The following is a 25837-nucleotide window of genomic DNA, read 5'->3' as shown; positions in this document are numbered from 1 at the left end:
AAGTGGGCCGTTACAGGGTGGAAGTACAAACAATTATTTGCGAAAAAGAAGTACCGTACTGGTCTCGAGATAATTTCTCGGTATTATTGTGAGCAGCAACTCGAAGTTATACATAACAAGAAATGAAACACACATGCAATGCAATGCATACGCGCAGAACAGCAAATGACGCATTTGAGGCGGCACTTTTGCACCGCGCTGAAGATTTGAAAGACAACTACTACAGTCTCATGCAATCAACAGAAAGTACACACGCACACCACTGTTATTCAGAAAATAAACGTTTTAGATTCTGTTCAAATGATGTAAGCGAGGAACAACCAATTATATACTCTGACAGCATATTCCAATCTTCAATAGCACGTGGAAAGTAACTAAACTTAAAGCAATCGTTACGTGGGACTAGGGGTGGTATGTACATATTATGGCGATGTCTGGAGTGTTCTTGTGTGTTGACCTGGAAGCAATCTGAATAGTTTAGTTTAAAATGATTATGAATTAACTGGAAGAGTAATTTCAGACGCTCAATCCTGGTTCTAAGTTCAAGACTATCCAGTCCAGCTTTTTTACAAAGTTCAGTAGGTGAATGATGTCAGCGATATTTATTAAAAATAAATATCGCACCAAGTCGCTGTATTTTTGCTATTTTATTGCAGTTTGTCTTTGTGTAAGGGTCCCATACAAATTTAGAATATTCAATAATAGGTCTGACAAGGGTTTTGTAAGCAAGACACTTTACATCAGATGGGCCGGTATAAAGGTTACGTCTAAGGCTATACAGTGCCTTGGTAGCCCTGGAGCATACATTATCAATATGAGTGTTCCACCGGAAATCGGGCGTGAACCATAACCCAAGATATTTATAGTTTTGTACATGCTTAAGGAAAGCATTGCCAATCTGGTAGTTGTAATCTAGAGGCGCTATCTTTCTAGTTATAGTCGTAAAGACTGTTTTTCTGTGTTCAAACTCATTTGCCATTCTTCGCACCAATCCTTTATTCTTTGAAGATTGTTGTTTAGATTAACTTGGTCATGTTCAGTCTTGATTCTGCTATAAACAACACAGTCGTCGGCAAACAACCTTATCGGGACCGTAACCCGGTTTGGTAGGTCATTTATATATAACAAAAATAAAAGGGGACCCAGCACGCTCCCCTGGGGAACTCCGGAAATAACTGCAACTGCTCTAGACTGTTTATTTTTTATTTGAACAAACTGCTGACGGCAGCTGAGATAGGATGAAAACCATTTTGTCAAGTGATTATTTTGAAACGGTTTGTCAATTTTAAACAGGAGCTTTGAGTGCGACACTTTATCAAATGCCTTTGCGAAATCAAAATATACCACATCAGTTTGACCACGCAAATTGATAGTTTTTGAAAGATCATGAACAAATTCGATTAACTGTGTAGTTGTAGATAAGCCTCGGCGGAAGCCATGCTGCTTCGAAAATAATAGATTGTGCGTATCAAGATAGGACACCAGGTGTTTGTTAATAATGTGCTCGAGTATCTTTGAACATGTACTGATAAGCGAAATAGGGCGGTAGTTGCGCTCGTCCCGTGAGGAGCCACTTTTGTGAACAGGGGTAATTTTAGCCCGCTTCCACGCTAGTGGAAAAGAGCCACTGCGCAGGGACGACTGAAATATTTTTGTAAGGAAGCGAGCCGCCCATTCAGCGTATCTGTACAGAAATTCGTTTGGTATACCATCAGGGCCGGGTATGTTTCTTGTATTTATATTAAGCAAAAAAATTTAGGACACCCTCTTCGCTAATTACCACATCGTCGATCGGCCGCTGCAATGATGACGTAGAAAACTCGGGCAAAATGTCATTATCATGAGTAAACACAGAAGCAAAAAAAGAATTGAAATCATCAACGCGTTGTTGAGTAATTTCAGGTGGCCTCGGGGAGCTTTCTGGGGTAGTTATAAAGCGCCAAAACCTTGAGGGGGCTTCCTTCAAGTATTTCGTCAATGTCACATTGAAAAACCGATCCGTGGATTGTTTGATCAGACGTTTCAGTTCTTGTCTCATTGAAGAAATGCAAGCTGTTCCTTCAGGGGTACAATTTTTTGCACAAGATTTTTGTTTCCGTTTTAGTTTTCTTTTTGTGTGAATGATTTCTCTGGTAATCCAGGGATTGGTTTTACAAATGCGTTTTCTAATCCTGGGTACATAGCTGTCTATGCACTTCCCTACAACAATTGAAAAGAAATGCCATAGCCTATCAGTCCTGCAGTCAGTGTTGTAAAGGACCTGAAATTCATCAAAGGACCTTTCAAGATAGTCCAAAATAGACACATCATCAGCCGCCATAAAATTCAATACAGTGCTAAGTGTGGGTTTACCCAAGGTGTATAATAATAATAACAATATTAATAATAATAATAATAATAATAATAGTAATAATAATAATAATAATAATAATAATAATAATAATTTGATAATAATATTACTAATAAGTGTATCGCTGAGCGGGCATTCGAGTGAAACCCTGCACGCGAAGGAACCCAGGCAAAAAATCGCGTATCCCTCCCCACTGTCAACCTTGCGTCGTGACATCGCCGTGAGATACTGATAGCACGTCACAGACCATTGGAATTTTTTATGTATCTAGAACGTCTATATGGCGTCCCATGAATAGTTCATCACATGGCGTCACCGTCACATTATAGGTGGGCGGATCCAGGATGTAGTGCAACACCACTTGACGAGTTTCGGCGGGGCAGCACCAAGGTGATCGAGTGAAAACGCCGATTCGATTTCAATTGAGACTCGCACACTGGCTGGCTATGTCTTGTAAGAACCTTCGTTCCCAGTTATACATACCAAGACATTACAAACTTTGCAGTAAGCGCACCTCCAAGTATTACAGACACCGTCGTGCTGTTGGGCTTTGCAGTTGCATTGAACTTTCGCACGACCATAATGTATACGATCACAAGTAAAATCTAAACAAAACCACAGGAGTTCGCTTTGGCAGGCTCATTGTCGTGTGTACCCATCAATTTCCATAGAGGCAGGAAGCATCACACGGCTAACATTTACAGCGTTAAAATGTAGCGCCGCCTGCTGCAAGGTGGCCGTGACCCCAATTATTGAGAGCCTAAGCAAAGAAGCAGCACGATGTCTTGTTTCCTGTCGCAGTTGTGCACAATTGAATACATGATGTTGTGAAGCATTGTCGAGCCAAGAGGTCAATCCTGCTCTGTCACCAAAAGGGGAAAAAACCGGTCACATAAAGTCGTAAATACTCCCATACCAACTTTTCGATTCTGAATAACATTGGTTCTTGTGGAAGCGGCCATGTGCTATTTAAATAGAACTAATTTATTTATTATTTCACGAAATTTTTTCTCTCGTGCATGTTCTATAAGACCAACAGATAGATTTTTGCACGCCACGTAAGCTTTGCAGCGACAATTTACCTTCCAGCGATAACCTTTCACAAAGCTGATAACGCAGCCTTGTCTGATGCATTGCGTTACTCAGACAAGTGGGCGCTTCTTGCTTACTAAACTTCAGTGATGGGACAGTTTTGTTTATAGAGGTTCTCTCAACTTTACAAATCTAGTAAAATAACAAATTTGCGCCAAGTTACACTAGATTTCTATCAAATTTGAGAATTACATTGTGAAAGATCTGTATAGGTTACGGTAATATTCAGGTTTTTTTTAAAATAAATGTATATAGGGAGACAAAAAACTAAAAATGTAATATTTTTAGCAAAAACAGTACACCATAATATTGCACTTCAACGTAGCTCAGAAGTTTCAATCCTTTGGATGTTCATCTTACACATTGTAGATAACTGTGCTTTCCACGCTAATCACAAGATATATGGCTCCACAACATTGTATGACCCCGCAAAACACCCCGCCATTGATGAACTGGATGCTTTTTATATTTTATAATAAATTACAACTACATTTGCATGCATTGAAACGATACCACGGTACATTGAAAAAAACCTTGACATATTTATCAGGTATATTATCTGAGAAAGTCGGACAAACTACAAATGTCCACAGCCCACTGTTTGGTTCAGCAACACTCGCTTTGAGATTATATGGGGCTATAAAGGGCCTAAAATGGTGGTAGGTATCGTAATTAAACTCAATAAGAGATACAAGATGAAAGTGGTACAGACTTACGCGCCTACATCCAGCCATGATTACGCTTCAGTTGAAAGCTTCTATGAAGACGTGGAATCAGCAATGAGTAAGGTAAAAACACAGTATACTATACTAATGGGAGACTTTAATGCAAAAGTAGGGAAGAAACAGACTGGAGACCAGGCAGTAGAAGATTATGGCATCAGTACTGGAAATGCCAGAGGGCAGCTTCTAGTAGAATTCACTGAACGCAATAATTTACGGAATTTGAATACTTTGTACCGAAAGCGAGGGAACTGTAAGTAGACATGGAGGAGCCCTAATGGCGAAAATAAGAACGAGATAGCCTTTATACTGAGTGCACACCCAGGCATCGTGCAGAATGTGGAAATGCTTTGCAAGGTCCGATGCAGTCACCATAGAAAGGTACGGTATCGAATTCGCTTAGACTTGAAGAAGGAACGGCACAAACTGATACGCAAGAAGCCAATCAGTGAGCTAGCATTGAGAGGGAAAGTACAGGAATTCAGAGTCTCGCTTCAGAACAGGTACTCGGCTCTTATTGAGAAAACCAACCTTAGCGTAGATACAATGAGTCATAATCTGACGAATGTCATCACGGAGTGTGCAGTGGAAGTTGGAGGTACGGTACTTAGACAGGACACTGGCAAGCTGTTCCGGGAGACGAAAAACCTCTATAAGAAGTGCCAAAGCATGAAAGTCTCCAGTACAATAGACAAAAAAAAGCACTGGCAGAGCTTTCTAAGTTGAATAATAAGTGTAAAGTATCCTATGTAAGAAGGTATAACATGGAGAGAATTGAACACGCTCTGAAAAACGGACGAAGCGTCAAAGCAGTGAAGAGGAAACTTGGGATAGGCAGAAGTCCGATGTATGCACTAAGGGACAAATAAGGCAAAATAACTACCAATAGGATAATTAAAATAGCAAAGGAGTTTTGCAAAGACCCTTGCAGTAGCCGAAAAAACTCCGACCTAATACTATACGAACTAGCAGTAACCCAGATGACACCTCACCAGTAATGTTAGACGAAGTCAGAAAAAAGCTTGGAGAGCATGCGAAAAGGTAAAGCTGCTGGTGAGGACCAGGTAACATCAGATCTGCTGAAAGATAAAGGACAGATCGTGTTAAAAGAACTAGTTACCCTCTTTACGAGGTGCCTCCTGACGGGAAAAGTGTTAAAGAGTTGGAAGAGTGCTAACATCATCTTATTACATAAGAAAGGAGATGAAAAGGACTTGAAGAATCACAGGCCGATCACCTTGCTATCCGTAGTGTAATAGCTATTTAACAATGCAAAGTTAAGAAAACATTATAATTCAATCAACCACAGTAACAAGCAGGATTTCGAACAGGCTACTCAACAATGAACCACATTCATACTATCAGTCAGGACATAGAGAAATGCTCAGATTATAACCAACCACTATACATAGCCTTCATATATTACGGTAAAGCATTTGATTCAGTAGAAATATCAGCCGTCATGCAGACACTGCGGAATCAGGGCGTCGATGAAGTATATATAAACATCCTGGAAGAAATCTACAGGGGAACAACTGCTACCATAGTGCTTCATAAAGAAAGCAACAGAATACCAATCAAAAAGGTTGTAAGGCAGTGGGACACAATCTCCCCAATGCTATTTACCGCATGCTTACAGGAGGTTTTCAGAGGCCTAGAATGGGAACAGTTAGGGATAAGAGTTAATAAAGAATACCTTTGTAACCTGTGCTTCGCCGATGACATTGCATTGCTGAGTAACTCAGGGGACGAATTGCAACTCATGATTACGGAGTTAGACAAGGAGAGCAGAAAGGTGGGCCTTAAAATTATTCTGGAGAAAACGAAAGCAATGTACAACAACCTCGAAAGAGAGCAGCGCTTCGATATGGGTAATAGTGCACTTGAAGTTGTAAAAGACTATGTCTACTTACGGAAGGTAATAACCACGGAGCCGAACCACGAGATTGAAGTAACTAGAAGAATAAGAATGGGGTGGAGCACATTTGGCAAGCACTATTATGACAGGTAGATTGCCACTATCCCTCAAGAGGAAGGTATATAACAGCTGCATCTTGCTGGTACTAGGCTGGGGAGCAGAAACCAGGAGTCTTACAAAGAGGGTTCAGCCTAAATTGAGGATGACGCAGCGAGCAATGGAAAGAAAACTGGTAGATGTAACCTTAAGAGACAAGAAGAGGGCAGAGTGGATTAGGGAACAAAGGGTGATTAAGGATATCATAGTTGAAATCAAGAAGAGGAAATGGACATGGGCCGGGCATGTACCGCGTAGACAGGATAACCGCTGGTCATTAAGGGTAACTAAATGGATTCCCAGAGAAGGCAAGCGGGTTAGAGGGAGACAGAAGGTTAGGTGGGCAGATGAGATTAAGAAGTTTGCGAGTTTAAATTGGCAGCAGCAAGCACAGGACCAAGTTGACTGTTGGAACATAGGAGAGGCCTTTGTCCTGCAGTGGACGTGCTCACGCTGCTGCTGCTGCTGCTGATGATGATGATGGTGATGATAATGATGATGATGATGATGATGATGATGATGTGGCTCTAAAGTACCACACAAGTTTTTTTTTCAGTCAGCCTGCTTATTCCCGACTATTCACTATCTATTGGGCATAGAACGTTCAGCTTTAATAAAAGTTCAGGAGTGGCTTACTTTATATGACAGAAACGAATGTATCCCAAATCGCCACAAGCAAAGTCACAACTTAGCTAGCTGGCAATTAGAAACAGTTTCGTGGCACAGGCTATCTCGGTGATTATTACTAGAGACTGGATTTTCAGGCACTAAAAAAGTGTGTTTTAGGCACTTAAGACAGCCAGGTAAAACACCATTTTAGGCCCTCGAAATCATCATTTTAGGCACAATAAATTTCTACAAAAAGTGAAATATCACAAAACAACGACGCCAGTGGCTAGTATCTACGGCAATGAGCAAAAAAAGGATGTTTAAGATAGCAGAAAAGTACCCACTATTGAATGAAGGCGTGTATTTCCTGCGCAATTCGCAGTATGTGGTCTTTCGTTTTATTGTCTAGCATTGTGCGTCAAGTGTCCAGCATTTAATTAACGCTCTCATGAGTCTCTTTTGTTTCGTTGGGGCTGGGAAGGGCAGTTCAGGAGCAAATAACCAGACCACTGATAACCCAATAGAGAGGCATGCTAGGTCTAATCGCGTCGGTCCAATTTCGCCAGTATTGGTGAACACCTTAAATGGCTTGAGCATTTTCAGCTGACAAGCGTAATAGTGCACTGGGCACTTCGGATCATTCCTGTTAATATTTGCAAAATTACATGTCGCGGAAAATGCTCAATTTCTTATGAATGTCACTTGCCTTTCTCACGGGCGGGCGCCCCAAGAACTAGGGAGTGACGTACAGCAAATAATGGTCCTGTTTCTACTTCGCTCCTTTACGTTGACATTGGTGGGCTGACGTCGCATACTGCACACTCTTCATCATAACTTCGTTGAATGCTAGCTGTATCTATAAAAAACAGACGAAAATAATTCCGTCTCCTGAATATATCCAGCATTTTAAATGGTACCTCATTAAGAGTGTTGCACGTGACATTATTCTACTTGGCACGTGCAATTTGTTTGTTCTGCTGTGTAGCATGAATGAGGAGTACTTTAATTTCGGCTCGCTGTTTCATATCAATTTGACAGGGAAGCGCAAAGACAAAGGGAAAAGAAAAACAGCACTCTTTGTCTCCGTCATTTTTTCCCCTGTGTCTTGGCACTGCCCTTTAAAAATCAGTATAATGAATGACTGCTCAGAGAAATAATAAAACATGCAAACGGAATCTCAGCTTGTAATTATTTTTATTTCTGTTTTGAATAGCCTCGGGATACTATTCACTAATCGGCTCTCGTTAAGTGTCCGCTTCGATGGACCAGTCGCTATAGGATGTTCCCCTGCTGACCCCAATGCCGCGGGTTCGATTGTGGCCGCAGCTGTCGCATCTAGATGGTAGCGAAAAAGTAGATTCCCATGCACTGTGCAATGTCAGTGCGCGTTAAAGAACACCAGTTGGTCAAAATTTGCGAAGACCTCCACTACGGCGTCCCTAATATTCATGATCATGTTTTTTTTACGTAAAACCACACATACTACCACTGCTACTGCTACTATATACTACTACTACTACTACTACTACTTCTACTACTACTACTACTACTACTACTACTTCTACTACTACTACTACTACTACTACTACTACTTCTACTACTACTACTTCTACTACTACTACTTCTACTACTACTACTACTACCCCATTTCACTTGCATTCGTCGTCTTGTCGTTCCTGTATTGTGCCTTCGTCAACCCTGACAACGCTTAGCTCGTGTTCGGTGCGTCGTCTCTGACCGCAGTTTCTGCGGAGCGACGTGGTGTATCGCGGTCACAATGCATGGTCCTTGCCAGCCTCTCCTAAAGTACACGCACTGACTGATACCTCCCAGGGAAACTGGTAATCCACAACATAGAGCGCCCAATCGACACCAACATCGATGGCGTACGCGCACGAGTAGGCTGGGGCACGTCATGCGCGCGCGAACTTGCTTGCACATGTTGTTCTTGGTGCGTATGTGTCATATGAATCTTCAGCCCCGATACACTGGAAAAGAGGGAAGGAATAATGCTCACGATGACTACGTGGGACGAGATGCAAGGGAATCAAGTTTGCTTCTTCGCATCATTCTGTGGTAGCTTGTAGACGCTTTTCAGTGGGCAGCAAGAACTTCTAGTGTCTGACTAGAACTTATCATGTCACCTAGAAACAGACGCTTAAAAAGTAAATTACAAACAAAACAAAAGCGGCGTGCACACCACATGTTTTACCTGAAGGCGCTGCAGCAGATGAGTTAAAATGTCAAAGAAAACACGCCTTCATTGACGCAACACACTTTCTTCTCTTTATAAGCCATTTCATTCTGTCATGAAACTAGCAAAAAACGAATTGTTAGAGAAATTATATCTAATACGACATTCTAAAATATTAATTACCATTCTGCTAAGAGGACTGTTTAGGCACATTCAATTTCAAATGTGAGTTTAGCATGAAATGCTTGACACAGGAGCTTTAACCGCAGTTTGAATTCAATGCGGGGACAGTAATTCCCATCTAGTTAAATGTTTATATTCTTACAGCTGTCATTTTTGAGTAACGTCTTAAGACAAACCTTGAAATCCTGTTCTGTGTATTTTTTATGTTTGTCATTTAAAGACATATGACAAAGAATCTCATATGGAACAAACGTATTCAAGCGTACGGAGAACGTATGCTAAATACACCATTGATTGTAAACATGCCGGTGCCTGTATCAGGCTTCGCTGTATAAAGTACGAAGACCTTCGCCACCACTTAATAAACAAGAGCATTCCACGAGTGGCCCTCCATGGTTTTTTATTCGTTTGCCAGCTACCTGCGGCTGCCCAGAAAAGCCTGCTGTTTATTTTTCACCGCAACACCCAAGTTTTCAGGGCGGTTCGTCAGTTCCTTCAGGTCACTGCACAGCTATTTGTAGAAGGTGGTCACCTCGTCCTCGGCCATAGACGTCACTTTTATTTTTTTACCCCATCTTTAATTCTCTGTCTATTTTCCCCTACAGACTCTGAAATTCTTCCACTTAGGGCTGTAGAAGTAGCGTGTTTGGCACTTTTCATGCTCCTCCTCCAATCGCTCGCAGTATGTCAGCTTTGTCTACGTTGAACCTTATGGTGTTTGGAAATATCAATGCTGCTTGTTTACATGAATAACAGTTTTACACCACGCTCGAAAACAAAATTTTGGCTTGAATAGCACTTATATACGTGCTCATTTGTAAAATAGGCATTTATAGGCACTTATAAGCATTTAGGCACAAACACCCAAAATAGGCAATTATAGGCACTTTCAAAACACCATAAAAGCCCATCTCAACCTCTTATTCATGCTTATATATCAAAATGGCACGATAGAGGCGCAAGGAACAAAATAGGCATTTGCCTATAATCTGGTCTGTAATTACTACCCATGAGAAAGAAGGGAAAAATAAACAAGGTATCCACACAGTGAATGATGATGAGTGGGTGAATTAGTGGGATTGTTTGGTGTTACCGTAAATAACCCGTGACATTGACCCGCCATGCATGGAAATGAGTGACAAGGCGGTGTACAGTTATATATACAATGTTTCTAGGTCATGAATGGTATTTTGTGTTGAGTGGGAAATTTCGTTTCCGTCGTTATTATTGCTGTGTTTTACCAAATCTATAGCCTGAAGTTGGCAAAGATAAGGTCTGGGCACGTTCATCAGGTGATCGTGGGTTGTTTCCAGTCATGCTAAATGCATAGTAGAACATATCGAGACGTCATATACTGCACAAACCAGTCGTCATTCGTTATATTGGTCGTCATCACGGCTCCGGCCGCACGCCAAGGGACAAGCCTCAACCTTAAGGAACTTCTCCCCTAAAAAAATCACAGCATATCCACGAAGTGAATGATGATGAGTGCGGCGAAGCATCCGTCAGTTCGGCCGTCCGTCCGTGCTGCCGTCAGTCAGTCCGCCCATGCGTCCGTCCATCCGTCCATTCATCAATCAATCAATCAATCAATAAATAAATCAATCAATCAATCACTCTGTATAGCTGCCCAGCTTGCACAGGCAACACATCAGCGTCTAATGCCATTGAACGAAAATTACCGCTGTCAATATCAAGAAGTACAGCCACATTTAACCTGTCATTCGTCTGGGCCTTCCGCTTGCCAACTTTAGTCTTAGTGTGGTGTTGTAAATACGGTGAGTATTCAAGAACCTGCTATGTCAACAAAAAATGAGGCTGACAAGGCAATGTTACTTCGGAGAAATCTTCAGCTGTGAATACTTTTATCAGGTTCATTTGCACATTTCGTATGTGTTTACACTCTTTTTACCATAATTTCGTACCCTCTATTCTGACACCTTTTGATCTCATTCGCCATCAAAATACACAGTAGCACGCCACCCATATAGTCTTGGCGCCGGCAAAAATCTGTTTTTCTCATAGTGTGTATTTTTGTGTCTCTTCAGAATAAATAGAGTGTTAATTTTTTTTGTCTAAGAGCCTGTTAAAGTCTATGTGAAGGGGAGGACCAAGTTGAGTTGATGGCATTTTTATGGAAACCGCATGGATCTAGTTGTGTATATATTATGATAAATGACTACGAATTGGTGTTTCCCTTATAATAAATTAAAATATGGCAGCATGTCGGATGCACTGACGCACTATCACTGACGACAACAAAACAAAGTGTCGAACACATCGGAAAATCCCACAGATGACAAGTCAGTTACAAGAGCCCTGCAAAACTCTTGCAAAAAATCACCGATGAACCCCGATATCGAAGCGCATGTCCTCTCAAATCGATAGGCCATCATTTTTACGAATTCCTCAGGCCCTAGCCTAAGTAGAGTCTAGTCAAGTGCGGCTACCCTCCTTTCGTCATTGGGACAGGAATGGAACCGGAAGATAGCAGTAGGCCACACGCACGTCACCCAGTAGAAGGTGTCACGCACGTGGACATTTGGTGAGCGATGAAATAAATAAAACAAAACAAGTTTCATCGAAAAACTGGCGTCTGAACCCGCGCACTCATGGCTCGAAGGCAAGTACCATAATCATTGCGATAGGCACCTATCTTTTCTTTCTTACAAGAAAGAAAAGCGTTACGTACACGTAATTTGTCACCTAAATAATTATTATTCGGGCATATTTAAACACAAATCAAAGAGAAGAAATAGGTCTCGACTGTGAACAGATTTTACAGTGCGTTCTAATTATTTGTCATTGCTAAATACTTTTTCTTTGTTAACGTTCAAGGTTCATATCTATCAGTCTTTCACTCAAGAGAGTACACAGGTTGATAAGGAAGATGAGGTCATAGGATAACGACCTGTGTACGGCTATCCGAATGCGTTCGATACTGATAGGGTCGCCTACAAATCACCTCATGGGATGCATCTCGGGAAAAATCTCAGCTGTTTTAATTACAGCCAGCGAGATGGTGCAATTCGCGCGCTCGGTGACTAGCTCGTCGCTATGCGCTTATGTGCGCTCATCTCCCACACGTACTTTGCCCCGCCGAAAGGAGGGGGTGCACGCTCGTGCAGGCGTGGTTATCCGGCGATGGGGGAGAGCGCGCCTTCCGCTTTCACCGGAATGATTGCGTTCTAGCTGTCGGGTGCACAAAAGTCACTTCAATCGCTCCTCATTTGCGAAAAGAGTACACTTTTCAGACACAATCGAGTAACAACTGGGACTTACTTTGCACTACCTGTACCTCTGATTACGTTTCGTGCCTCGTTTTGTTTGAACAGCGCAGTAAGTGTCCAGCTGTAAGCGTTGTTAGTTAACGCTCGTCTTGTCTGAGTTGCTATCACTCACGCAACATTTGTGCGTGAGCAGCCTCCTGCACGTGCTCATCTGCTTGCCGTTCTCAGCGTTACATACCATGTTTTTTGCTATAGCCTTCACTGCTTTGCCCTTGCGACAAAACAGTGACTTAATATTAAAAGAACAAATCAATAAAAAATTCGGCAGATCCCACGTACCTCGGTATCGACGCTATGCAAAGCATGCGGAGGGAAGGCGACCGTGTTTGATTGATATGTGGGGTTTAACGTCCCAAAACCACTATATGATTATGAGAGACGCCGTAGTGGAGGGCTCCGGAAATTTAGACCACCTGGGGTTCTTTAACGTGCACCCAAATCTGAGCACACGGGCCTACGACATTTCCACCTCCATCGGAAATGCAGCCGCCGCAGCCGGGATTCGAACCCGCGCCCTGCGGGTCAGCAGCCGAGTACCTTAGCCACTAGACCACCGCGGCGGGGCAAGGCGACCGTGTTGCAATTTTTTTATGGCGCGACACGTCATAAAGTGACGCTAAGTATATGTACAAATTTTGCACGCAGAGACATATGTTGAGTTGTTGATGTTTATACAAACAGTTTTTTGCACTTGCACCACGATTTCAAATGGAACATGCGTATTAACAACACCACAAGCTGAAATGAAGTGCTGGTGCTCGCGAGGATGTTGGGCCTGCACACTGGTACATAGGACAACTTGAGCGCATGCAAACTAACCTCATTTGACGTTGGCCGATGTGACGACTGTATCAAAAGAGTACATATGTGGTGTTTATAAAACTGTGTAGGCAGCACTGCAACCACTGTTGATGTTTCACGAAGATTAGCGTCTGTTTGAAAAGAAGTTTTGAGACATGCCGTAGCTCTGTGGTAAGATGCTTCACTGCCACGCAGAATACTTGGGTTCGATTCCAGTTGGGACCCTGACGTTTATTCTTTGCATTCGTCGGGTCGACGCTACTGATGTGGAGTATTTCTTAACGCTCTCGCGTTAAAATTGGCCAAGTGAGTTCTCGTCGTTCCTGGGTAGATACTAAGTGTCACAATCACCTGTGGCACATACTCGCATAGCAGCGACACGTACCCACCCGTGAGCATGTGCCACTGTCGTGCGGGTGGTGTTTGACGACGTCGGCGACGGCACTGTCACATAATTCTTGTCTTGACTAGCGCGTCATGTTCGTCAAACCATCTCACCCTCTCATCCTAATTTTGGTTCACAACAAGTTAAGGGGGTGCCCACGGAAGCACCGAAACGTAAGTGGCTAGATAGATAGATAGATAGATAGATAGATAGATAGATAGATAGATAGATAGATACGTTCAAAGTCGCCGAAGTTTGCTAAGAAATGCTTCGCATTTAATATGCACGAAATATCGAAGTACTGATCATGGTCACCTAATCGCTGTATGATTGAGTACGTAAACTGCCTGATGTCGGAGCTGAATCGGTCAGAACGATGCGCGTGCATAGCGTTGATGGGTTCATTAAGAGTAGGTACTTTTTTGTGTGGTTCATTCCTGGCAAGTTGTACATACAGGGCACATGACGTAGACACCCCTCGTATACAGCGGTTCTTCAGAATGGCCCTTACAACTTCGAACTTGACTCTGAAACTGGTACACTAAGTTTTCGTCGCTATCGCTTCTAGCCCCCTCCCCACGTTCCCTCTCCCCTTTCGTAAAGCATCGCAGCAGTAAACACAGGGTTGTTGTTTTTTTTCACGTGCGTTCGCAGGTGCAGGATGCACCAGTATAGACTGCTTGACTACGGCGGATGACTTAATAAAAGGGCGCACTTGCTTCTACGGACAAAACTGCACGTAAGTACAACCTTTTGATACACGGCATTCCCATTAGGAGATGTGACCTAATTTTACCATTTCAGCCATCTTATGAATTAAAGCCTTGTATTCAAATTAAAAGTTTTATGCCTGGCGTACACTTACCAGCGACCTTCTTGCAAGCGTGCGAATGAATTAAAGAACTTTAGGAGTGCTGGAGCGATGTCTTGCAAATGAGAATGCGACAGCGTAATTGGGCGCCGCTTAAATCACCTCTGCGATCGCCAGCCTCGCTTACGTTGTTGGTCAGCACCTGAACCCTTCATATAACAAAAAAAAATGCCTGTGCAAGTAATATAGAGAGCTTCAAAGTTTCCTAGAATGCCTACTCAAGGTGCCACGTGAGCAGTGCCCGCTACGCCACAAAAATTGGTTTTTGCTTTTCGAGAAGCCACAAGCACAAATTCCCGCTGCTAAATATTTTTTCTTTGCTGAAAATGATGGCAGAATGGGCCCTCAAAAAAAAAACATTGAATTCAATAAGACACCAAAATTGCTGTTTGAAAACACTAATGGCGTTAATTTTACCATCATAAGTTGAATAATAACGAAGGAAATGGAGGTCAAAGTTTCATTTGTGTAATTCGCGCCGAACTCTGCATGTGTGATGTCACGGATTTCAAAGTGCATTTGTTATAAAGTAGCGAATCAGATTATTGGAACATACTCATCAAGATCAGCACACAAAAACGAAAAAAAGACACAGGAAGGTGCACCACACGAACGCTTGTGTCATATACTTTCTTGTGTTTTTTGTGCTTTTTGCAGGTTGATCGTGATGTGTACTTTTAAATGCGAATGCATTTCTTAGTCGGGCTATGTCATGCATCCGGCGTATTCCACGGCGGCATCCGCGCGCCGGCAGGTGTTGTCTCTTCGCTGTCATTTCCTTCACTTCTTCACTTTATTTTCCTTAAACACCTCGCAGGGAGGTATTACATAAGGGGTGGGGTTAACATAATAGTGGCTACTTACAAAACAGTGGTTACATACATTTACAAGATAGTGACTACAATGCACGTACAGTATAGTGGCTACAATACACTTATTGAGACATACCAAGTTTTATTTTTTCGGATAATGCGAATAAGCAGATAGTTTCGACGATATCGGGGGCAGGCCATTCCAGTCAGCTGATGATCGACAAAATAAAGATTAAGAAGAAGTCGTAGTGTGGCTGCGCGAACGAGTAACTTGTAAATGGTGCCCTGTGCGCAGGGCACCATTTCCTTTCCCGTAACGCCAGTTGCGGGTGTGCACGCTAATCCTCGCCCTTGCGACCAGAGCATGTGCTGCGAGAAAGTGTAGCAGAGGATAGGTTCGGTAGTTCGCCTCTCCTTCTCTCACTGTTCACTCTCTTTTCCTTTCCTCCCTTCGCCTCCCTCTACCGTCCACTCACACCTCACTTTCGACCGTTCGCTGGCTGGGCACCTCTGAAGAACATTCATAAATGTGTGCTCGAGACGCCACTATGAAACGCCAACGTAGAAGTGTGGCAGCTTGGGCCAGTTAGTATGGCATGACGATAGTTATAGTGCGATAATGTATTTCGTGTCCTTCTTGTCTCTGTGTCATCGTTTTGTTTTCGCGCATTAACTATCGTCATGCCAACGTAGAGCCGAGAACGCTGGCTCCCCACTAAGATTGAATATTTGGGAAATCCTCCGCATTTTGGTCGTTCTAAAGCCTGGATGAGGAACTGACAGCTCATTGCAAAGTGTGGTGCAGGTAGGACCACGTTGGAGTCGTCTATTCTGCCTTTAGACTTATGTTGTTTTGATTAATAATGGAGTGGTAAGAATAAAGTAAACTACATCAATTATTATCGCTTGCTTGAGAGCCCGTGCTTCAGCGCTGCATATTTATGGCGTCTTCTTTCGTCCATGAATATCAACCTTTCTTGGTCCAGATATATTTACTTTGGTTCATCAATCCTTCGCCATGCAACGCCTGACAATTGACGATATAACCGAAAGTGATGTTTCGATTTTTTATTACAGTGTACACTGCAAGTCATCGTGTCTTGCACGAAAGGATGCACATGTTTATGGAACTGTGCTCTACGCCATGGTACGTAAGTTATTTTATAAGCTGGTATCACTGCAAAGAAATACGAGTCTAGTGATTTAGCTTTTATTTTTATAGAAAGGCTCGTGGGTATAAAAAATATTCTTCTCATAGGAACTTCTTTTACATATTAGTTCGCAATTTATCTCCGCCGTATATTCCCAACTGCTAATTCGTTGTTAATTTATGTGTACACTTATTAGAATTGGCTCTATGAATAACGCATGATTAGCAAATTCATGTGTTATTGTTCTCTGTCAATCTATTTGCATCGTAGAAACAGCGGACACTGCGGGACGAAATATATAGCGGACGCAACGCTAATTATGAACTGATTTTCTTACTGCAAAGGGAGAAAATAAATTTGTTGAAACAGTTTGTAGCTTTGTTATCATTCACTTAGCAGTCTCTTCTGTTACACGCCGCTTTTGTTTCGTATAGACCGCCTCGTCATTGTTTTTTTTTAATTTTTGTTGCTCGTGTGTACGTGTGCCAGCAATGTGCACTTGCCACGTCCTGTTAACGCTTTTCAGAATTGATAAAAATGCCAGCCGGCCGAGTCACTTGATGGCGTTTGGGCTATTTTTCTATATTTGTTCATCGTCCTGCATATTCTCTGCCTTTGTAGTGAAGGAATCAGTTGATAGTTAGCCCTCTGTCCTGTGTTTTGATTGATTGATATGTGTGATTTGACGTTCCAAAACCACCATATTATTATGAGAGACACCGTAGTGGAGGGATCCGGAAATTTCGACCACCTCGGATTCTTTAACGTGTACCTAAATCTGAGCACACGGGCCAAAAACATTTCTGCCTCCATCGGAAATGCAGCCGCCGTAACCCGAATTCGATCCCGCGACTTGCGAGTCAGCAGCCGAATACCTTAGCCACTACACCACCGCAGTGGGGCCTGTGTTTTCCTCGTCCCAATATTGGCGCTGTTGGGCCACAATGTAGCACATGAACCAACTTGCTCCCCTAAAACCCTATCTGCTTTCTTATCACCCATCCAAGGGCAGAATGGTGTGTATAGCATCGACATGGTGAGCCACTGTGTAGAACTATGCAGCTCTTATACGATAATTGTTGCGCGTTCCACCAGTTCCTTGTACTATCAGTCAAAAACTTGTTTTTCAGCAACAATGTGACTCTTTTTATGAACAATCGTTTTTTTGTCACTTTCATGGACAAGGTCATGTTTTGAATTCTCCAAAAGTTACTAAAAAAATCGCAGTATTCCCACAAGGGTGAACCAAGTACCGCGTAGCAACAAAATTTTCGAGTATTTTAAGGATGGTAGCCAGCTTCTTTTTTTGGATCCAATCTCGCGTCACTCAACAAAACGCTGGTTTAAGGGAATGTGATTGCTCCAGTGACCCTAACCAGTTTTATTTTATGTCGATCTTGAATACACTTGTCGAGAAAGATCGTGCACCAGTACTCGTGATCGCACCCTTACGAAAAAGGTTCGCAGCTTCTACTAGAGTGAGCGTCCGCCCCAACCTCCCCTCTGAAGCTCCTCTACCGGGCGAGAGCTGGCCGAGGAAGTTACTCTGTATTGAGGAGCCAACGACTGGGGTCTTCGCACATGGGGTGATGTAATCGCACGCACGCTTTTGACGAAAACATTCTCCGGCCCGTTCCATCTCTATTTCGACTACATTTGTCCACAATGATGAACGGCTGTTTGCTTCGCGCACGTCTGCCGTTCTTCGCCATTCTAAAAATGTGTCAATGCACAAGTTTTGTGCCGTTTGCCGGAGAGTGGTTTAGCCAATCAGCGATGGAGGAGCGACATGGCTGAGCAGCGTCGTCTGCTTTCACCTCTCCGCATTGTCTGCGTCTGCCGCGGGACACTTCGAGCTGCTTGCTTCTTCCTCTGCGGTTTTCACGATTGTCGTACGTGTTGTGCCCAAACTACGTTCCAGCAGTGAATAGAGCATTTTGGCCTTTCCGGTATTTAAAAAAAAGCACACAGCAATTGAAAACGACGTCCCCAAAGCAGGTGTTTGGACAAGTGGCACCAGCTATTCATTGTTAGCAACAACAAACAAACGTGTATTGTATACCCTCCATGATTCGGGAAGGCTTGCTTAAGCCTAGAGCATGAATTATTACAGCATGGTTCTTAGAAACAGCGCCGTTATCGATTCGAGTACTGTGTTGTCGAAGCTAACGAACATGAGTCTAAATCAAATGGAAGCATGACTTTGGAGCTTGCGAGCTACAGAGAGCATGTGAACCAACCAACTCACGCTAGCGGTAAGCCTGCCGTAACGGCGCAGTGCCGTAGACTAGCGCCGCCCACACGAGACCTGCCCGAATTGCATGGAAAGCTCCTCCGACAAACTTGGCTGCCCTTCCGAATGCAGTTGTCGACCGCCTGGAATCTATAAAGCGGTTGCTGTGCTCTCTGCAGCTCGTAAGCTCCGAACTGATGCTTCCATTCGCTTTAGACTCATGTCCCTTAGCTTCAACGACACACTCGAATCTATTCGTCATCGTTTTTGAGAGCCATACTCGAATAATTGATGTATGCTTAAGCAAGCCTTACCAAATCTCAGAAAGCATACATTACACGTTTGTCAGTTATGCTTAAGGCTGGATACGTGGCGCCACTTGTTTAAGAGCCTGCTTTAGGTGACGTCATATTTAATTGCTGTGCGTTTTTCAACTATATATATATACCGCGCAGGCTGAAACTCTCTATTCACTGCTGGAATGTTCGCTGGGAACGACCCCTACGGCATAGCGTGAAAACCACAGAGGAAAAAGCAAGCAGCTCAAACTGTCCCGCAGCAGATGCAGACGAAGCGGAGAGGCGAAAGCAGATGACGCCGCTTAGCCATGTCACTCTTCCGTCGAATTTGGCTACATCATTTTCCGGCAAACAGCAAACGGCGCAAAAATGGGTCTCAGACCAGTTTTTCTAGCTTCACATATACCAAATTCGGTGTTACGTGACGTCAACGAATGACAAAATATGTGACTATATAGTGCAAACATAATATTCCTCACACGCTTGTCACGTAAGAACACGACAACATACCACGCTCATGGCATGCTCGTGGCTGTTTCGATAGCTACGCATATACTAAATTTGGTATCACGTGACGTGAATAGATGATGAAGGTAAACGACACATCCAAACATGATAATCATGACACAAAAGTCGTGTACGGCATCATTTACCTCCACCTCGTAACGTTGTGCTGATCTTAAAGTGACATATCAACATTTCTCATTCATTCTTCGCATATAATCGATTCCCACTGTATGACGGATCTGCCAATCTTTTCTGTACGTCGGATTTCATTTTTTCTCGTCGGATCTCTTTTTTCTGTAGGGATCTTTCCCCTTTTTTTTCCTTACGTCGGATCTCTTTTTTTCTGTACGGCATATCTGACTGTACGTCGGATCCGCCAATTGTTCACAAGTGGTCACCTAGGCTGTCTTTGTTTATGTGTGGTTATTCAATAAACTGTAACTGCTAGCGAGCTCTTCTGTTGTCGCCTTTGCCTGCTGTGTCCTCGTTGTTAGCACCTCTTTTTACTATGTGGTAGCAACTCACCCTCGACCCGCAAACAATCCTTCAAAGTAACAATGTCTCCCCATATTCGTTCGTCCTTTTCAGGAATCATCCGTGTGCAAAAGCGCACTCCACGATTTGCGCATATCGGTTTGGAATAATTCAGCACAGACGGTTACTTTTGTGGCATACCAGGAACAGCGCAGTGATTACTCAGCGTCCACCCGGTATGGAGTTACTTCATCAAGGTGAGCAATTCGATGTGTAGTAGCAGTGCTCCAAACGTAATATCAGGATAGATGTGTTGCTATTTGTTTCCACAGGCTAGAACGTAGAAGGACATTTTTGGAACAGTTCCTACTCATCTCAGCCAATTCGTGCAAAACGAAACATTGCTACAGCACACTTGCAGGGTACCTATACCACACAATAAATCATCCTAATTTTAGATTCGAAGCAGCTTCTTGACTAGCCTGCGTAATGCTGTCCACCCGTGTCTCCGTGCCAACACGCCGCATAGAGTTCTCTCCACCACAGTTGTAACAATACTAAGTAAGTAAAGTCGCAGCTGCGCGTTGACGTCACTTTCTCCCTCACCCGCAGCAGCTGCCGAGTCCTCTCAACATGTCTATACTGCGTTTCACAAGCGGTTGACAGTGCAGCCAAAGGTAGAGCTATCTTGTTCAATCAGGGATGTAGAGATACAGAAACAGTCCCGGAAATATTTTAGCGATCCTGTTCTATTTCGCAAACTACACCCACAGAAAGTGAAAAGAATGTTAAGATTGACTTTTTAAATTGTGTAGAGTGTTTGAGTAATTAGTGAAATAAAAGAGAAAGACCGCGTGGACGCATCCCTGTGGAGCATTGCTGTGAGTTAGTGATGCTCCATTATTCGGAGACATGATGCCACACGAGTTGGTTGTACCTGTGCAAGATGCCTCCCACGCTGTGCGACCAGTGAGCCCTTCTTTTGATGTGCGCGATTTTCCAAAGCTGGCGAAACAGATGGCTTTCAAGGTTCTTGAAGGGCTTCGCGTCGAGTGCATGGACTGTGCAAGTCTCGGGCCCTTAAGTAAACGGGCCCTCAGGGTTTGTTCTCGGGCCTTACGGGTCCGAGGATGACATTAAGCTGGTTGATTGGGTAGGGAATTGCTTGCATTCACGCTCAAACTTTTTTTTTTACGTTCAACCATGCGAGGTCATCTGTCCTGCAGATCTATTTAGGGGAGCTTGCAGGGAGGCTCAGTCTTGGGCCGCTTTTGTTTATTGTTTAAATAAATTACGTAACCGATATCATTAGTAACACCAAATTAAACATAGGGTGATACAATATGTAGAACAACAAATGAATAAAAACAAATAAAATAGGAAACAAACATGAAAAATGAAAAAAATGCAATAACTAGGAAACTTATGGCAAACACAAAAAAACGTAACAAAGTTCAGCTATACAACGTTCAATGGAGTAAAATAAACGATCAATGAACATATGACAGTGTACAATCGATCACAAAATATATAGCATAAGTTCAAACTTGCAATCCAACGATTAAGCTAGTATGGCAGCACTGTTCACTTAGGTAAGATAGTAGGGCTTACTGGAAACCAGACAATTCTTTAATGTTTGAAATTATGTGCAGAAGGGCATTGTATTTGTTTATTTGTAAAACAAAAAACAGTCGAAGTATTTTACTGTGCGAGTTAATAGTGGACGCACCTTGTGATCGTGGTACATCGGGCAGAAAGATTTACAGCAGGATGAATGAATTTTCCTAAAAAAGGGCTGTTGATAAAGTAGATGCTGTAAAAGAAGGATAATCTGGAATATTTTCCGCGTGTAATGAGGGGTAATATTTAATAGTTCTTTTTATATACTGTGAAAACGTGAAGATGAGGAATCAATGTACCTAGCAGCTTTATTTTGAATTAACTCAGGCATGTCAGAAAGATATCCTTGATGCGAATGCCATATGTTAGAAACATACTCTAAGGATAGTTTAATGAGTGAATCAAATGACTGAAGCTCATTGTCTGAAAGAGCTTGACGTAGGCGGCGTTTTAGCAATGCCTTCATACACCCATGAAAAGAATAAACTAGGATTCTAGGAGTCGATTAGTCCTGGATCGTCTATGTCCTTATCGTTAATTCTTGATGTACAATCCTCTTCAAATCCTGAAGGTATACAAATGCCTTAACAATTACTTTAAATCTGTTTTTATACCAATAACGGCAACATTCCTTCATTTTTCGTGTTCAGCAAACAACCAGCTCTTCCTAATTTTGAATTGAGGTTTTCTGAAGTAAATACCCCAATAGTATTTCTCAACTTACAAAGCACTCAAGCGCATACGGTATGGCAAATATATTTCTAAAGTATGGCTCAGCATGGTGTGCTGATTATGTTACCGTAATATTTAAAAAAAGCAAATCTCTGCAACAGTTTCCCAAACTGTGAAAATTAGCAAACGTCTTGCTCTTAAGTACCAAAACATGATTAGTGGGGCTTAACGTTCCAAAACCACCATATGATTATGAGAGGCGCCGTAGTGGAGGGCACCGGAAATTTTAACCATCTGGCGTCCTTTAACGTGCACCAAAATCTGAGCGCACGGGCCTACAGAATTTTTCGCCTCCATTGAAAATGCAGCCGCCACAGCCGCGGTTAGATACCGCGACTTGCGGATCAGCAGCCGAGAATCTTAGCCACTGGACCCCCGCGGAGGGGGTTCAGTTCCAAAACAAGCAAATAAGAAATTATAGAACAATATCTACACTTTCTATACAAGCTCCACGCTTTTGGAGCATATAAACAACAATTACTACGTAGAACACCTAAATGCACACAACATATTTTTCTGATCAAAGCACGGCTTTTGTGCGGGCTACACCGTTGCTTGAATTTATGCACTACATTGTTGCTTCTCCTAACGACCAAATACAGGTTTATGCTATGTATATATTGACTATTCTAAGGATTTTGACATGGTTTGCCATACGAAACTTCTAGCTCCTTCACAATGTTTTGCGAGAACAAGCTGATTGTTTGGATAGTGGATTACTTGCGATCCCGCTAAATTTTTCTACGTGTTTACTGAGAGTTTACTGAGACTCGAGGCGAAGTAGGTGCTCCTTCGTGGCTCAGTGGCTAACACTTTGCACTCACAAATAAGAGATCGGATGGTCGATTGCGCGCTACAGAGTCACGATTGGCTGAGAGCGACCGTACATTCTACAACACTGCCAACAGCTTGTCAAATGAGTACAGGTGGTGTTGTTTCTTTACCTACTCACAACCCACTTCTCTCTCGCTTCACCCTCTCCTCCACCCGCAACGCTCAACTGCAGGTTGGGTCTGCAAATAAACTTGCACAAAACCCAAACCAGCTCCCGTTTGATTGCCTTCATTGAAACGTTTACAGGAGTAAAGGTTACACCGAATTTTGCTTCAAACCGTTCTTCCAGCACCTGCGTCGACGCCCGTTTCCGCCGGGTAAACGGCTTGAGCACCACTGCAGTTTTGCATCCCTTTATGGTTCTCTTCGAGGAGATGGTCCACAATTTTTCTTTGACGGGGAAGCATCCGCTATGCCATCCGTCATCATTTTTAGATGAAGCGTGGTACCCTCTACATACTTTCAAAGAGTTTTGGGCAATTTTTAGGGGCGAAGCTCCTAAAGCCGTGTGTTTGCCCATACACGTCTCTGACCGGTTCGTAACCACCTAGTTGTACGACTCACTCAGCAGGTGGCGCTATTGTGGCAGACGGATTTTCTTGTGACAGACGGACGGACAAACCCAAAAGTTGGTGGGATGAGGAAGTTAAGAGAGCCATAGCAAAACGTCTGCAAACCTCTAGGGAACAGAGACATGCTAAGCAGCGGGCTGAACCGACAGATGATGTTGAAAGAAAATGGGAAATCTTTCTAAGCTGTAGAAGGGATGCATCCCTTCTGATCAATGAAAAAATTAGAAGAAAGGAAGCTGAGTGACTGGAAGATGTACATAAAAAGATAGAAAGGAAGCTGCGAAATTTTTGGAACTATCTAAACTTCCTAAGAAATGAGACGAGCCTAGAGCAGAGGTTTATAACTACAGCTCAAGGTGCTAGGCTAGAAGGGTACGAAACTATTGAATATATAAGAACAAGGGTGACAGAAAAATTTCAACAAAGAAATCCTTTATGCAGCACAATAGACAAGGATGAATCAAGTGGCGCAATGGCTCCATTTTCACAAGAGTGGGAAATAGCTGAGAAAAGGATTCCTAGTAGTACATCAACAGGCTCAGATGGCATTCCAATTATGCTGATGAAGACATTAGGTCCGAAGTCTAAGCAGGCTTTGAGAGAGGCACCAAACAAAATAATAATTGATGGAGAAGTTCCCGATGGATTGAAACTTAGCAGGATGAACATGATCTATAAAGGAAAGGGGGACAAAGCTGACATAAACAACTACCGTCCTATAACAGTGACATCAGTGGTCTACAGGCTGGCGATGCAGATTATAAAGGAAAGACTGCAGGCATGGATAGAAAATGAGAGGGTGCTGAAGGAACTGCAGAATGGGTTTCGGAAACACGGGAGGTTGGAAAGCAATCAGTTCTCACTGCCTCAGTACATCAAAATAGCAGAAAAGGAACACAGGCCCATGTGGCTAGCATTTTTGGATATCAGGGGAGCGTACGATAGCGTGGTTCAAGAGGAGTTGGAGGGAATACTGGGCACACTAGGCGTGGAAGATGCAGTCACTAAACTTTTAAAGAATATCTATAAAGGTAACAAGGTAATTATAAAGTGGGAAAAACAGGTATCCAAGCCTGCAGAGGTAAAACGGAACGTAGGCAGGGGTGTCCCCTGTCACCCTTATTATTCATGATGTACCTACAAGGATTAGAGGCCAAATTAGAGGGAAATGGACTGGGCTTCAACGTCTTTGTCGTCAAATAAGGAAAACTCATTGAACAGGCACTGCCAGCATTGATGTACACAGATGATATAGAGCTAATGGCCGACGACAAGGAAGATTTGCAGAGATTGGTGGACATCTGTGGTAATGAGGGAGATAGGTTAGATTTCAGATTCAGCAAGGAAATATCAGAAGTCATGATTTTTAATGACAATGAAGGTAGTGAGCTTACAATACAGGAGGTCACGCTAGAGATAACAGATAAATACAAATATCTGGGCGTATGGATAAGCAATGGGGCCGAGTACCTCAGGGAACACGAAATATACGTGTCGACTAAAGGTAACAGGAATGCAGCGGTAATGAAAAACAGGACACTGTGGAATTACAATAGGTATGATGTTGTGAGAGGAATATGGAAAGGGGTCATGGTTCTTGGTCTGACGTTCAGCAATGCGGTCTTGTGCATGAGATCAGAAGTTCAAGCATGATTAGAAATGAACTAACGTGGAATAGGTAGGCTTGTCTTAGGAGCTCACGGGAGAACACCGAATCAGGAAGTGCAAAGTGATATGGGATAGACATCGTTTGAGGGCAGGGAAGCTAGCAGCAAGATAAAATTTGAGAAGCCATTGAGAGAAATGGGGGAGAAGCGTTGGGCTAGGAAGGTATACAGCTACTTGTACATGAAAAATGTCGATACAAAATGGCGGAAGCGAACCAGAAAAGTGACTGGTAAATACTTGGAAAACAGCAGGGGCCAAACCAAAAAGAGTTATCGGCTAAGAAAAAAGGTGAAGGAAGCCGAGACCGATATGTGGAAAATTGGCATGATTAAGAAGTCTGCACACGAGATCTATCGAACTTTTAAGCAGAGAATTGCCAAGGAAAGGATCTATGACAATACTCGGGGTAGTTCTCTACTGTTTG

The 25837-nt window shown here is 42.9% G+C and overlaps 1 protein-coding gene across 2 annotated transcripts in view; it reads left to right on the top strand.

The window, feature by feature from the left end:
• Nucleotides 1-25837, top strand: part of LOC119181311 (receptor-type tyrosine-protein phosphatase T-like) — a 174545-nt gene that overhangs the window by 8465 nt on the left and 140243 nt on the right. For both annotated transcript variants that reach the window (XM_075875795.1, XM_037432519.2), the window contains exons 2-4: nt 14295-14379; nt 16401-16470; nt 20102-20244. In XM_075875795.1, coding sequence (XP_075731910.1) covers nt 16436-16470; nt 20102-20244 — 178 coding nt within the window. In that variant the 5' untranslated portion in view covers nt 14295-14379; nt 16401-16435. The remainder of the gene's footprint in view (nt 1-14294; nt 14380-16400; nt 16471-20101; nt 20245-25837) is intronic.

This window comes from Rhipicephalus microplus, chromosome 10 (genome assembly GCF_043290135.1).
Source record: "Rhipicephalus microplus isolate Deutch F79 chromosome 10, USDA_Rmic, whole genome shotgun sequence".
Lineage (NCBI taxonomy): Eukaryota > Metazoa > Arthropoda > Arachnida > Ixodida > Ixodidae > Rhipicephalus > Rhipicephalus microplus.
This window is presented reverse-complemented; position numbering and strand designations above follow the sequence as displayed.